At 48.2% G+C, this 13,660-nt stretch overlaps 1 protein-coding gene across 1 annotated transcript; it reads right to left on the bottom strand.

Annotated features, from left to right (window-relative positions):
* Positions 1 to 254: 254 nt before the first annotated feature.
* LOC120844420 (double C2-like domain-containing protein beta) lies at positions 255 to 10,255 on the bottom strand. Its single transcript, XM_040216208.1, has 5 exons — positions 10,136 to 10,255; positions 8,057 to 8,199; positions 5,847 to 5,925; positions 5,485 to 5,584; positions 255 to 2,507 (listed from the first exon to the last, which is right to left on the bottom strand). The coding sequence occupies exons 1-5, from the start codon at positions 10,244 to 10,246 to the stop codon at positions 2,383 to 2,385; spliced, it is 558 nt and encodes a 185-aa protein (XP_040072142.1). The 5' UTR covers positions 10,247 to 10,255; the 3' UTR covers positions 255 to 2,382.
* Positions 10,256 to 13,660: the final 3,405 nt, after the last annotated feature.

Here is a 13,660-nt window from a genome sequence, read left to right as displayed (position 1 = left end):
ACGGGCGATTGTCCGGCTGTAACCAAAATGTCTGGACGTCTGGTCGTCGTGGCAGGCTTGAACGCTTTCCTTTCGAAGGTCGGTCGGGATTACCAGCAGCCACGGCGAGTTGTTGTCCCCTAAGTTCTCTTTACGAGCGGGCGGGCGGTCAAGCGGACGGGCGGGCAGGCAAGCGGGCGGGCCGGCGGCGGGCAAGTGGGTGGGCGGGAGGGAGGGAGGGAGCGGAGCGGAGTGAGTCTCCATTACACTATACATGGCATATACCACGTCATTTATTCGACAGGAACTGGTTACGTTTTGGTGGTACAGAAATATTCAACCCTGAACAATTTTAAAATACCAAACATTGGCACACGTATAACTTTACTTTGTATACGACTTGTTGGCAAAGAGTAAAATTGTAAACAGTACGGCGATCTTGACAGTAGTGACGGCAGATATGAGTGTCTTAACCTCGCCATTAAAAAATTCGATTTGCACGACACTTTGTTGACGATTTTTGATTGTATCACAAATCAAAAATCCTTCTGCGCACCAGCACCCTCTTTAAATAGGTACCAAAACCTCTCTGAAAAAGAAACAGCAGCAACATTGTTTCATAGACGCGCTCAGACAAGTTCTGGCATTCTCCCTCATTTAGGGTTGTAACGTCTGAATTCCTGCTCACTCCAATCTTCTGGTATCGTTCGGACTGATTGTTTGCTACCACGCCAGACGGGATAGACTTGAGCGGTGGAGACAACTAACACGATTTACTGGCAACGGTATCACGTACATTAAAGCGACGTAAATTAATGAAGTCATGCTCGCGATTGATCAACAAGCACTCAAGTGAGCAAAGCCACAATTGGAGTTACACTCTCGTTCGGGAAAGCTAGCTATACTGGGATGTCATGATTTGTTAAACACAGCGTCCTCAAAGTTTATATTTGACATCGTAAAGGCCGAGCTATGGAAAAGGATTGACGTAAATCCCCTGTGATTTGCTTCTTTGTACGAGAAACGTGAAGAACGCCATTGCAACCATTGACGCGTACCCCACGCAGTCCATGGAAGAACATTGCAGCACGCCACATAGTCACTGGCTGCTTAAGAAGCGCAAGGCGTGGCGAGTCCCCTGCATCGCATTATCGCTAGGCAGCCAATCAGAGCGCGGCATTGGCCGATAAGAACGCCCAAGGAGCAATCCCGAAACGAGAAGCGTAAACGTAGCACGCCACACCCTGCGTTTCTGTCAGTGACCCTATCTGACGCGGGCTATCAAAGTGCTACGTTTTTGCTGTTGACTTTTTTTAGAACTCGCTTGCCACACATGTCTCGCGCGGTCAGACGACATTACCTGCGCGTATGCGTGAAAAACGACAGTCGTACATTGAACAGAAAGGGTTCGACTATGATACGGTAGAACAGTAGAAACTAGGACTGTGTGCGCGTGATTGATTCTGTATAGTAGCGAGTTTTAGAATAGCGCGCCCAAAAATCTTTGCGCACACAAAAAGAAATAACGTCGTCGCCACATGCCAATCCAAAACGTGGTTTGGACTCGGCGCATGCGCAAAAGAGGTGACGACACTGTTTATTTGCGTACGCAATGCTTTTGGGTACGCTGTTTTAAAACTCGCTAGCATCACGTTCGTGAAAGCCTAGTCATCATACTTGTCGAACTTTGAGAAACGCGAAGAATGAACAGCTCGATCGCATTGATAATAATTTAGACGTGAGAAAGTATGTTTTGAAAGAAATGAGAGGCACCATAATGACAGTGTTACCATTCACTGCAACGAAATATTTCATCACTGGCTTCGCGACATCCACCGCCGCCTGGTGCACCGTCTGTACCTTGTTTTCTCAGGGACAGTTATACGATCGTGACCGCACCCGCGAGATACAAATTTGATCTGTAACGTCACTTGTGGAAAATCCATCGGCGCAGAAGATGCCTCGTGAGCGTGAGTAGACATAAAGGCACGAAGAGAGGAATGAACTAAAAAACACCCGCAGGCATATACGTAAAAAATTACCCCACATATGTGGAGAGTATAGGGTTTTGGGTTGACCATACACTGGACAACAACGCTCAACACTGTTGGAGAGCTGACGGTTCATATGTACAAAAAGCCAGCTCTTCCATCTGTACCAAGTAGCATGCAGCAGTAACACTTCACATGACTTCATTCGCACAGTAGCGCCATGTTTAAGGGACAGCCCTCTCGATCAAACACCGGCATTCGACAGCAAATGCGTTATTCGTGAGCGGTACACACGTTCCGGAAACTCCTTGCGCCGCAGCATGACGAGGAGACCACGACATGACGTAGCTGCGTCTCGGGCGTCAAACAGTTCACGGCGAAAGCCAATACGTGAATGCAGGTCAGGCTAAGTTCATGGAAGCAGCGGCACTGGAACTAAGGCGTGCCAGCACTCGAAGCTTTGCTCGGGAACCCTGATGACGTCCAGCCAGTGCTGGAGCTGCGCCGCCTTGCAGTGCAAGCCTAATTCCAGACCACCTGGGTAGATGCGTGAAGTGAAAACGGATATGCTTCAACCCTGAGCCCCTAGTATCAAGTTGTTGCAAGGACACCCTTATCGCAGTTAAGTCACCTTTAACTACTGTTACGCTTTCCCACAGTTGCCGCACTTTACCGGCACTATATAATTTCAGACAGCTATTTCAGAAGAAGTGAAGAGTGCGTGTGCACAGCTTTGATGAGCGTTCAAGATGCGCAAGCGCACTTGCGCCCAGAGGTTTGACTGCATAGCCTCAAAACGTTGTCCAAAAGTATAGTGTGGAAACTGTGGCTTAGCGTAACTGCAGTTGTGCCTGTATAAAACGGCATGTTTAGAGTATCTGCACTTCATTGCTCAAGTTTCTTGCGCGACGCCATTTTGGTGCTCACTGCACACCGAATGCAGCTGTCGATCGTTGCGATTCACAAATGCCACTTCCTGGGATTTAGGTGTATACGGTGTCGGGAAGATCAGTCAATAGTGTGTTTCGTCGCGAACTCATTAAAGATTGCACAATTAGGGAGGACGAAAGCCACAGTTCCTGCTATCACAAATGAAGATTCAAATAGCTGAAAACAATGGCCGTGTTCCAAAATTTACTCGATCTCACTCTAGGGTAAATGTTCTGTACTTTAGCATTCGAAATCTTACCCGCGTTCAGCGCTACTCTATCTGTCTTGTCACGTGACATGATCCACCGGAGTAGCTCGGATTCATTCGAGTATGATTTAGAACACAGCCAATGATTTTAAGCACGAAGATGACTGGGTTAGCTCATTCAGTGACATGTACTTCAAACCTCGTCGCGAGCCTTGCGTCCCGCGCCTCCAGCCGTTCATTTGGGAATGGGTCCTCCCTAACTATAGTGTCGTCGTCAAGCCAGGTATCTCATTTGTTGGCAAAGTGGTCATTTTTAGCGATATACCGTCCCTCATTTGTGTTGTATTACGATTTCTTGAATGCCGGAATTCTCTTTACGTAAGGCCTGTTTATGTTCCAGCGTAGTGTCCACGAGTCACGCTCACGCTCTCCAGGACACTCCCGTACTTGCGAGACAATACGAATGTTGGATTAACCTCTCTCGGCATGACACGGCCCCCGCCGGTAATCCGGCGAAGCAAACAGAGCCAAGCCATGGCTTTCCAGCATCGGCGATTTTGTGAGACCCTAGCTAACTTCATCTTGGTTTTAAAGGTGTTTATTGTGGTAGTGAAGTTAAGAATTGCGCGGGGTCGCTCAATGATGTTACGTTGGAGTGCAAACAAACCTAGGGTACAATAGGTTAAATGAATGGAGATCATACTCGTCTCTTTTCAGAACTCGAGCGTCCCAACCTGTATTTATTTTAAAGCGCAGCTCTTAGGCGCCCGTTTTCGGCTTGAGCGGCGTCGCCGTCGCCGTCGGCGTAACCGCGCGGTGCATTATGGGAAATGTCCCATAATGCACCGCGCGAGCCCCCCCCCCCCCCCCGGGTCACGTGACCTGGGGGGTCACGTGACCCTCCCCCCGAGGTCATGTGACCCCCAGGTCACGTGACACTTTCCCCGAGGTTACGTGACCTCCCCCACCCCGAGGTCTCGTGACCCCCCAAGGTCACATGCCCCCCCCGAGGTCACGTGACCCCCTCTCCCCGAGGTCACGTGCCCCCTCCCCGAGGTCACGTGGCCCCTCCCCCCGAGGTCACGTGACCCCCCTCCTCCCCAGGTCACGTGACCCCCCTCCCTCGAGGTCACGTAACCCCCTCCCCCCAGGTCAAGTAACCCCCCCCCCCCGGAGGACATTCAAGAATGAGGGGAGGAGGAGGATACGGAGGTGAGGAGGAGAAAGGAGGGGTGTACCCTCCCTTCAGTACCCTTCCAACCTCTTCCCCAAGAGCAATTTGGCGTTACAGGGAGTCGTAAACGGCTTTCACCTTTTAGAGCGCAGCTCTTAGGGGCCCGTTTCCGGCTTGAGCGGCGCCGGCGTCGGCGTCGCCGTCGCCGTCGGCGTAACCGCGCGGTGCATTATGGGTAAATTTCCCCGCTAAATCTAGCGGAAAAATTTCCCCGCTAGCGGAAAAATTTCCCCGCTAGCGGAAAAATTTCTCCGCTAAATCTAGCATAAAAATTTTCCCCGCTAGATCTAGCGGAAAAAATTCCCCGCTAAATCTAGCGGAAAAATTTTTCTGGGAGGTCACGTGACCCCCCAAGGTCACATGACCCCCCCCCTCCCGCCCCGAAAACAGGTAACCCTTAGTATCCTTCCCTCCTCCTCCTCAAGAGCTGCGCTCCAATTCGGTGTTACAGGGAGTTGTAAACGGCTTTCATTTTTTTAGAGCGCAGCTCTTAGGGGCCCGTTCCCGGCTTGAGCGGCGTCGGCGTCGGCGTCGGCGTCGCCGTCGGCGTCGGCGTCGCCGTCGGCGTCGGCGTCGGCGTAACCGCGAGGTCACGTGACCCCCCGAGGTCACGTGACCTCAGGAGGTCACCCCCACCAGGTCACGTGACCCCCCGAGGTCACTTGACCTCCTGAGGTCACGTGACCTGGTGGGGGATCACGTGACCTCCTGAAGTCACGTGACCACCTGAGGTCACGTGACCCCCTGAGGTCACGTGACCCCCTTGAGGTCACGTGAACTCAAGGAGTCGACTATCCCTCAGTACGCTTCCATCTTCCTCCTCAAGAGCTGCGCTCTAAACGGCGTTACAGGGAATTGTAAACGGCTTTCATTTTTTTATTTCATTTTTTAACAAGAAATATATACACAAGCTGCTTACTTTTATTTGAATCAGCAACAGACATTGATATTCATGAAAACAAAACCTTCTGTAGGCGCTGACAACTTAATAAACGCAGCGGGTCGTCCATATATCTATATTCTTCTTAAAGATATATTTATGTTGATATTACTATACAATCACCATTTGTGTTTCACGACCCCCCATTACGAGGTATGAAACCAAAACGATAGCATCGGCAGCATTCGCTCTCAATACGTACCTAGGTACTCATCAACCCTCCCTTGGTCTTTGTCCCAGACCGAAATCTGGAGGAACTTCTTTTCGAGGTTGTCGTTCTCTTTCAGCTCGAACGCAAACTCCTGAGACCAAAAGATGTCAAAAAAAAAAAAGAAGAGAAACCCACAGTTAGCCGCACCCGACAAGACTTGCTATAAGTCGGTGACAGCCTAAGAATTCAGTAGAAGCGGCCGCCTTTGGCAAGCACTCGTGGCCTTCCGTCAGGCTTTGACCGCACGAGTGACGAAGTGCTACCAGAGGCAGAAAGCTCGCGCTGCTGGAGGCGGAACATCTACTGAATTCTTAAAGTGTCATCGGGGACCGTTTATTTCCCACACAACTTACATCATTTGATTGAGGGCTGAGCATCTTTTTCACGGTGCTCGTTTCACAACTAGGCTGGCTCGCGTCTGGCTTCAGAGTTCTGCAATATGGCCAACAAAAAGACTTGATGTGAAGCGTTCATGAAATATTTTTTGAGGGTTGTGGCGAATGTTTTTTTGCCAAGACTCAGAGCGAGTTGTTCATACAAAGTCGTACTAATTCAAGTAAGAGATGTGTCCAGGACAAGTTAAAGGGGTTGTGAAAGGAGCCTTATCATGCTTTTGTTTCTTTTCGTCTTTTTTTAGGAAGAACATCGTCGTTCTCCTGGTCGTTTCTGCTCCACTGGCAGTCATGTTCGCAGTTGCAGTCCAACCTGCTGCTAAAGCCAATGCCGCCATTAGATACATAAAACTGGTTCACAATGTACCTTTTGTCTAACGGTGCAAAAAAATATAAAACACTTCTAGCATTATTCCTTCTTAGAGAATTCACAAAATACCTAATGAAATTTGTCCTTCAGTACACCCCGTTTCTGCACAAGGGCTGCAGAGTTTTTCCTTGCACGAGAGACGCTGTATTTAGGTCAGTATTGTCTAATTTCAGCTACTTATTATTTGCACTCTCCTATCCGCGACGGTTACACCAAAAAAACTTTACATAACGACAGGGCCTCCAACGAGAAATGCTTCTGGTGTAGTCGCTAAAGTTCCGAATAAATGAGTGAAAAAAAGCAATAATAAATTTATATTTGTCCTTTTCAATTCCTTGCATTCACCTCACTGCTTTACTCTTGTTTCCGTTTTCTATCAACGTCAGACATGTACGTAACACATTACTAGCTACGAGTTACTTCTACCTAGTTACTTTTTTTGATAACGAGATACCTATTTTTTTACTTAAAAAAAAACTAACAAGTAACGTACTTATTTACTTTGAAAGCTAAGTAACGGGTAACAGATTTCGTTACTTTTGAGGGGTAACGTGTACAACGCGGTTTAAACAGCCTCGTTTTATTTTCCAACCTTAGCATACCGTCTATTGCGACAAAGGCAGATGGGCAATCCGAAAAACAAGTAAACAGTATGACAGTATAGCAACGTCTATCGCTGAGCACATCAGTCGAACTCTACAGCTGGGTATGTCCTTCGCCTATAGAGAACGCAATAAGGTTCGTCGGCTGAACCTTCTGGAATTGTGTACAGACCGAATGTAAACCCGGAGTTTGCCAACACAGGAAGACAGAGAACCCATTGTCAACTTGGAACTTAAAAAGCAAAGAGAACAAAAAAAAAAGAGGGGGATCCCACATTAATCAGTTTCTTTCTGAAGCACAACACTGCCGTTCCTTCGCGCGCGTCAGTAGAACGACTCTTCAGCGTCGCCGGAGGTGTATTCTCAAGGAAGCGGGGAAAAAAACTGATGAAAAAAGAAAACAATAAACCATGAAACAAAAGCAGCTGCGTATTTGGTCGTCAAAGTAACGTCAAAAGTGACTAGATCTTTTTGCGGTAAAGAAACGCGTGCCTTTTGAGAGTCGTTAACGGGTAACGCATTTAGTTACGTTTTGAGCGACTAAAGAGTAACGGTATGTAGTTACATTTTTTGGCGTAGCGTGTACACGTCTGATCAACATACATCAACAAAGTCAGAGGAAAAAAGTAGTCCTAAATGCAAAGGGTCAAAAAAGCTAATAGTGGCTAGATTACAGCTCCGTGACATCCTCCGGCTTGAGCTCGTCCTTATTTAATCTATCAACTCCTAGTAAGGGAATACAGTACATATAAATATTTTCAGAAGTTCTGTCGGCTACGATTTGGCAAGGAGAGAACGGGCAGTACACTATTTCTCAGGGCGCAGCTCTATCTATCCGGCTTTCTTGAAAACTAAGACCGTGAGAAAGAATCCACTGCCAAAGGTAGCGCATGAGCGGGGTGGCACGGGAAGTCGAGTCTCAAGCAATCGCACGCCCCAGCCTTTGCAGTGCTTTCTTTCGCAGTCTTAGCTAAGACGTTCTTTCTATCAAGCCAACCCTGGCACTCGTCCGTCCCCCCGTTAGGCGCCCAATGAAGCGTGGGATCAAGTTTTGTTACATTCAATATAGTTCACACACACAAATAAAGAAATTTTAAAGTTTCGGGTTTATATTTTATGAGGGAAGGTACCAGCTGTGGTTCCGTCTAAATCGCTTCGGACACAGCGACGGTCGTCGTTCTAAAGGGGATCCGACTCACATGCGCACAAAGGGCCCCGTGCCGGCGGCGGCGTGTCGCAGCCGCACGCAGCGGAGCAGGCCCACGTGGAGTTCCCGGCGCCGCCTGCAGTGCATCAGCGAGACCAGGACGCGGGGCCGGTCTGCGCAAAGGGCGTCCCGGTCCTGCACATGGCACACACCACCCAACCACCGGGTCCGCCACGCTGTCCCCATATTCGGTCCATCCGCGCTTCGGTACGCCGTAACTCCGAGCAAATAATAACAAACAGGATAACTGGGCGAGTTGGTATGTATCCATAATGGACAGCGCGAATTTGTCTTGTCCAGTTCCTTCCTCTGTCCTTGTAAAATTCGCGCTGTTCCATTAGAAATAATAACACGCCCATTGTGCACTAAACACGTTTTGAAAAAAAAAATGGAGGTGGATAGTGTTTCATCTTGATGTGCTTAGAATTATCCGCGACATTATACCTGGTGTAGGTATGACAGCGCGTAACAACGAACACCAAGAAAAGGAACACACAACACAGGACAAGCACTGCTCCTTTTTTAGTCTTCGCTGTTATGCGATGTTACACCTCCACCATATTCAACTTCCACCAACCAGCCCAGCTCTCTACTTTGTGACATTAGACCCTTAGCTTATTACCATATGGTACTACTTTGAACTATCCGCAACGTCATTTATTTTCTTTCTCTCTCCTATAACTGAATGTATAGGGTGGAGAGGACCAACTGTTACACGGTGCCAGCCTAAATCCGGAGTTGCGCTGCTTATACATGATACCAGAGCCGTATATAGAGAGAGTTTGGTCAAGGGGAGGAGCGGGCAGAGTCAGGGCGTGCACCAGACGCAGAACGAAGGCTTCACATGTTCTCTTAACCAACCAATCCTGGCTCCGCCAATTTTTGGCTTTCGGCGGGTTCCTGAAAAACTTCAATTCTTTGATTCATTGGATTAAGTACGGTTCATTCATCTGCACATATTCGTTTATATCCTTCTCGGAGACCACATACGATGGTGTGAAGTGCCCGTGTTGTGTATATATATATATATATATATATATATATATATATATATATATATATATATATATATATATATATATATATATATATATATATGTGTGTGTGTGTGTGTGTGTGTGTGTGCGTGTGCGTACGTGCGTGTGCGCGTGCGCGTGTGCGTGTGCGTGTGCGTGTGTGTGTGTGTGTGCGCGTGTGTGTGTGTACTTTTTTGCGCGTGTTTTGAGCCCCGATCGAAACGATTTTGTATGTTCGAGACCCAAGAGCAAGAAGGCGGTCGAGCTGGAATTGTAAGCCAACATTTTAAAACCCTAAACTTTTGCATTAACAAAAACAAAACAAAAAAGACAAATACAAAGTCTTTATAGTCAGATCAGTGAACAAATATTGCACTCAGCTAGGTCAAATGAGCGCTGTTTGTATAGCATTCCCACATTACCCTCAACAGCCACCAACTTGACAACATATGTTCGCAAACAAGTACAGTAATGCCGAAGATTGCCACCTCAAAGCTGCCCTTGGTACGTCGGCGAAGAGTGTTGGTTGCTTTTCTGCCAGTGGTCACTGACAGGGTGAGGACGACAGGGAGGAGCTTCTATAGTCCCGCCTCTAGCGCTAGCTCCTTCCTGCCTTCGGCAACGCTTCGGCGTTTCGTGCATCTCAAGCGCGCGAGCGCGCAGACAAAGCACGAAGGAACGCGCGGACCCCGTGCTGTAGGCAAGGCGTTCAAAAGACACGCCGTGTCGTTCTCCTTTTGTCAGTGACTGTGGGGGGTATTCACTGGACGCCATATTTGAGGGCGATGTTTAGAGCGCTTGCTCAGAACGAGCTCTCATTACTAGGCTGCTAAGACCGGTAATCTTGATGGTGCGGAATGCACGTTGCAAAAGAACTGTGGAAGCTCGCCGTCCGCACGCGCTCATCAGTATCGCACACAGCTACGGCCTAAACTCTATCTATCCTTGCTCCCTTCTCTGATGGAGTATCGAAATGTATAAGCGGGCCCGATTCGCGGCAGATTGAATGCAGTCCAGCTCGCGCACGACCTTCTGGTCTTCAGCACGTCTCGTACCAGGCACTTGTCTAGGGCCACATTGAGCCAGCACATCTGGTTGGGCGTGAGGAGCGAAAGTGGCACCGTGGCCTCTCCCAACGGGTAGCTGCCGAACTGGTAGTCGTCCATGACGGTCAACCTGCGAGATTGCAAGCAGCATTGACACAAAGACGTATACTGTGAGCGATCGGGCCCGTGTTCCGGCTAAATTATTGTCGAGTTAATGACAAACTTCCGAGCGATTCTAACCAATATGTGACTGAAGAAAGCGAAGCATAACGAATTACAGCCGGCTTCCTGGCGGCGAATATTGAAACGCTGCCTCCTGCGCGCTGCCATCTTCGTCTGTCGGGCTGTAAAACGCGTTCCAAAAATGCACAGAAGCTTGCTTTTCCAGATTATCAGACAATGCACGTGCCTTCCCAGCCCAGTGACTCGGCAGTTTTCGCATGCGTAATAAAGACTGGAAAGGAGTATGCACGAGCATGCAAAAGGATACGGCGAGTCTAGTTCGGCCCACCTGAGTTTTCTTGCGTCGAGGGGTTCGTCAGCGTGAAACACGAGTGTTTCCCCGAACTCGGGGTTGATGGTCTTGTGCAGCGTTTTGGTCTGCTTTGTGTCCCCCTGAGTCGCAGTAAATGGAGAGAGAGAGAGAGAGAGAGACAAAGAGGGAGAAGAGAAAGTTGACTGCAGAAACCACTATTGTTGGTTGTCAATGAATTGCAATAGAATTGGTCATGAGACTCACAACGCAGCTCACTGTGAATACGGCAACAAAAATTTTGAGTTAACACTTTATTTTATGAATGGTTTACGACGCCTTAATTGACGTCATCGCAACTGCAGCGCGCTACTTCAAAATTGAGTGATTGCTTCGTTTCAGTGTAATCGTTTAATGTTCAAGCTGTTTCCCGACCATCATTGCAGCTTCGCGTGTGTGTCTGTCCTGTCTCTGTGCAATCGTTTAGTGTTCAAGCTGTTTCACTAACATCATTGAACATGTACCAACTAGTTCAACTCGAACCGATAATTGCTTCGTAGCTTGGGCTCAAATGTAAATGTGTGCGCACTGCCGCTCCCTGTATGCGCGACGCGGGTTTACCTGATTGCTAGGACGACGTCCTAGAGCACGGCGTCCTAGGGGACGACCTCAAAGACCCGTCTAGGACGACCTCGTGGACGACCTCACGGGGATCTCAAGGACAGCCTTTAGAGCGGTCTCAAGGACAGCCTCAAGGACGACGGCGAAAATGACGTCCTAGTGGATGAAGTTCGACGTCTAGAACGACCTCTAGGACGACCCCTAGGATGATCTCAAGGACGACCTCCAGGACGACCACAAGAACAAACTCTAGGACGACGTAAAAGACGACGTCTAGGACGACTTCTCGGACGACCTCTAGGAAGACGTCAAGCACGAGGTCCTCACACTTGCGGCGCCTGCGTATGTGAACGTCGTGCGTATGCGGACGTATTGAGGTATTTAGCGGAAAGAGAAAAGCAGCTCAAGACAGAAACGAGCGCCACTCAAAACTATGTTTACTGACACGAAAAGGAAGAGCAAGAAGACAGAATGATCCACCGCAAATACGTGCATCTACCATCAGCCCCATGAATGATAGTGGCTCGCTCATCCAGACTCGTGTGGGGACTTCACTGTCTGTTGAAGGAATTATCTTTCCTTGTTTGATGGCGTCACGGATTCACGGGGCTGGTGGTAGATGCACGTGTCCGCAGTGGAGCATTCTGTCTTCTTCTTTCGCTTTCTTTTAATTTGTCACGTTGTCAAACAAGCCAAGAGAAGTACTTCAACGAGCCTGGATGAACGCGCCACTATCATTTACGGGGCTGGTGGTAGATGCACATGTCCACGGTGGATCATTCTGTCTTCTTTCTCTTCCTTTTCCTGTCAGTAAACATAATTGTGAGTGGCGCTCTTTTCTGTCCTTTTCTTTTGTCTACTTTGTGCGCTAAATACCTCAATATGTTAGACCAGCAACTAGCCTAAATGTCAACTTTACTACAGTATACGGACGTCCTGCGCATGCGGAGGCACCCCCCGCCGCGCGGTGCCTTCGCATACGCATGCCGCGCATACGCATCGCGCATTCGAGGCTAGATTCCGTATCGCTACAACCGGGTGAAGTAGCTTAAGAATGTCATCGTGTTAAAAAATAAACAGAAATATATGCTTTGTTTTAAGTCCTGACGCAGCCAACGCTACGAAACGATGAGATCAATCAAACAGCGTCAAAAGAGCAAAGTCATAGTGTTCGTCACGTTTCTGTACGTGTTCTATCGTAGCTAAACAGGACATGTACAGAGAAGGCCAAGTGACTTGCGCTTTTAGTATGTGCGTTAGTGGTTATGCGTTCGTGCCTCCGACTGCGCTCGGACATTAGATGAAACGAAGTTCTGTGTGGAAATTCTGCCTGTCCTATCTGTTCTGCATGCTCTCCCTTCTCACTGGACACTCGTGTGTGGCTCATGCACGTATTCGCCCCTTTTCTTTCTTTTTTTTCTTTTTTTTGACAACAAACTTAGTGGCGCCTTTTATTGGATAGTCATGGCACACTTCCGGTCAGGGCATATTTTCTCAATTTTCACTCGTCATTCTTTCACCGTAAGAGTGAAATATGTGTAACAGTGGCATAATTCACCACATTCCGAAAATAGCGCGTCGCTTTAATCTCGCAATACTGGGAAACCCGCCGTCTATTTCGGAACCGGAAGTGGTTGAGGGGCTTTTTGCACACTCGCGCCACCACGTTTCAACTCACGCGAGAAAAAGCAACTAAGATAGAGAGAGACACACAGATTATAAAAATGTGAAAAGGTTATTCAAATGTCTTTATAAAATATTCCTTGTAGGAACTAGAGTGCATAAGTTTGGAAAGAAATTAAGTAAGAGGCAGGTGATTGACTTTTTATATCGGACATTAACTTTCATATATCGGAATTAACTTTCTATATCGGACAAGTGTCGTCGACCAATTCCGGAGCATAGTCAGGACTTTTCTTTCTGTTCTGCTTCTCTTTAAAAGGGGGGAAAGGGTTTGGTTGTATACGTTAGGATAGTGCGAACTAAGGTTTAAGACTTTCAAAGTGTCAGGTTTTACGTCTCGTTGTGAGGTGGCTGTCTCTTGCCCTTCGTAATTAGGCGGTCATAAAAACTTCGAATTCAGAAGAGCGACCGAAGAGCGAGCGTCTCCAGCTCGTTCCTCGCCCTCTCGCGGCGGAAACGGGAACCGCTCTAGTGAGGGTCCACCGGTTCAGCTGCACAGAGGGCACGGCGGAACTGCTCGCGTTTATGGCTCGTGAGCAGTCATTTTTTTAATGCAAACAACACTCTTAACTGTCCCAGTGTAGTGCTGCAGCTGGTATGAAATTGTACCTTACTAGATGATTTTAGTACTGCGTGTAAAGTTAAACAAACGCAAGCACCGAGCGTTCGCTTTAGTGTTGCGTGTTCCACGCTGCGCATGGGCGTCATCACCATGCACCAATCTAATAATACCCGTGCCACACGGGCAACTCGAATGC

Source organism: Ixodes scapularis, unplaced genomic scaffold (genome assembly GCF_016920785.2).
Source record: "Ixodes scapularis isolate PalLabHiFi unplaced genomic scaffold, ASM1692078v2 PGA_scaffold1__304_contigs__length_218370807, whole genome shotgun sequence".
Lineage (NCBI taxonomy): Eukaryota > Metazoa > Arthropoda > Arachnida > Ixodida > Ixodidae > Ixodes > Ixodes scapularis.
Note: the sequence above shows the minus strand (reverse complement) of the source record. Positions and strands in the feature narration are given on the sequence as shown.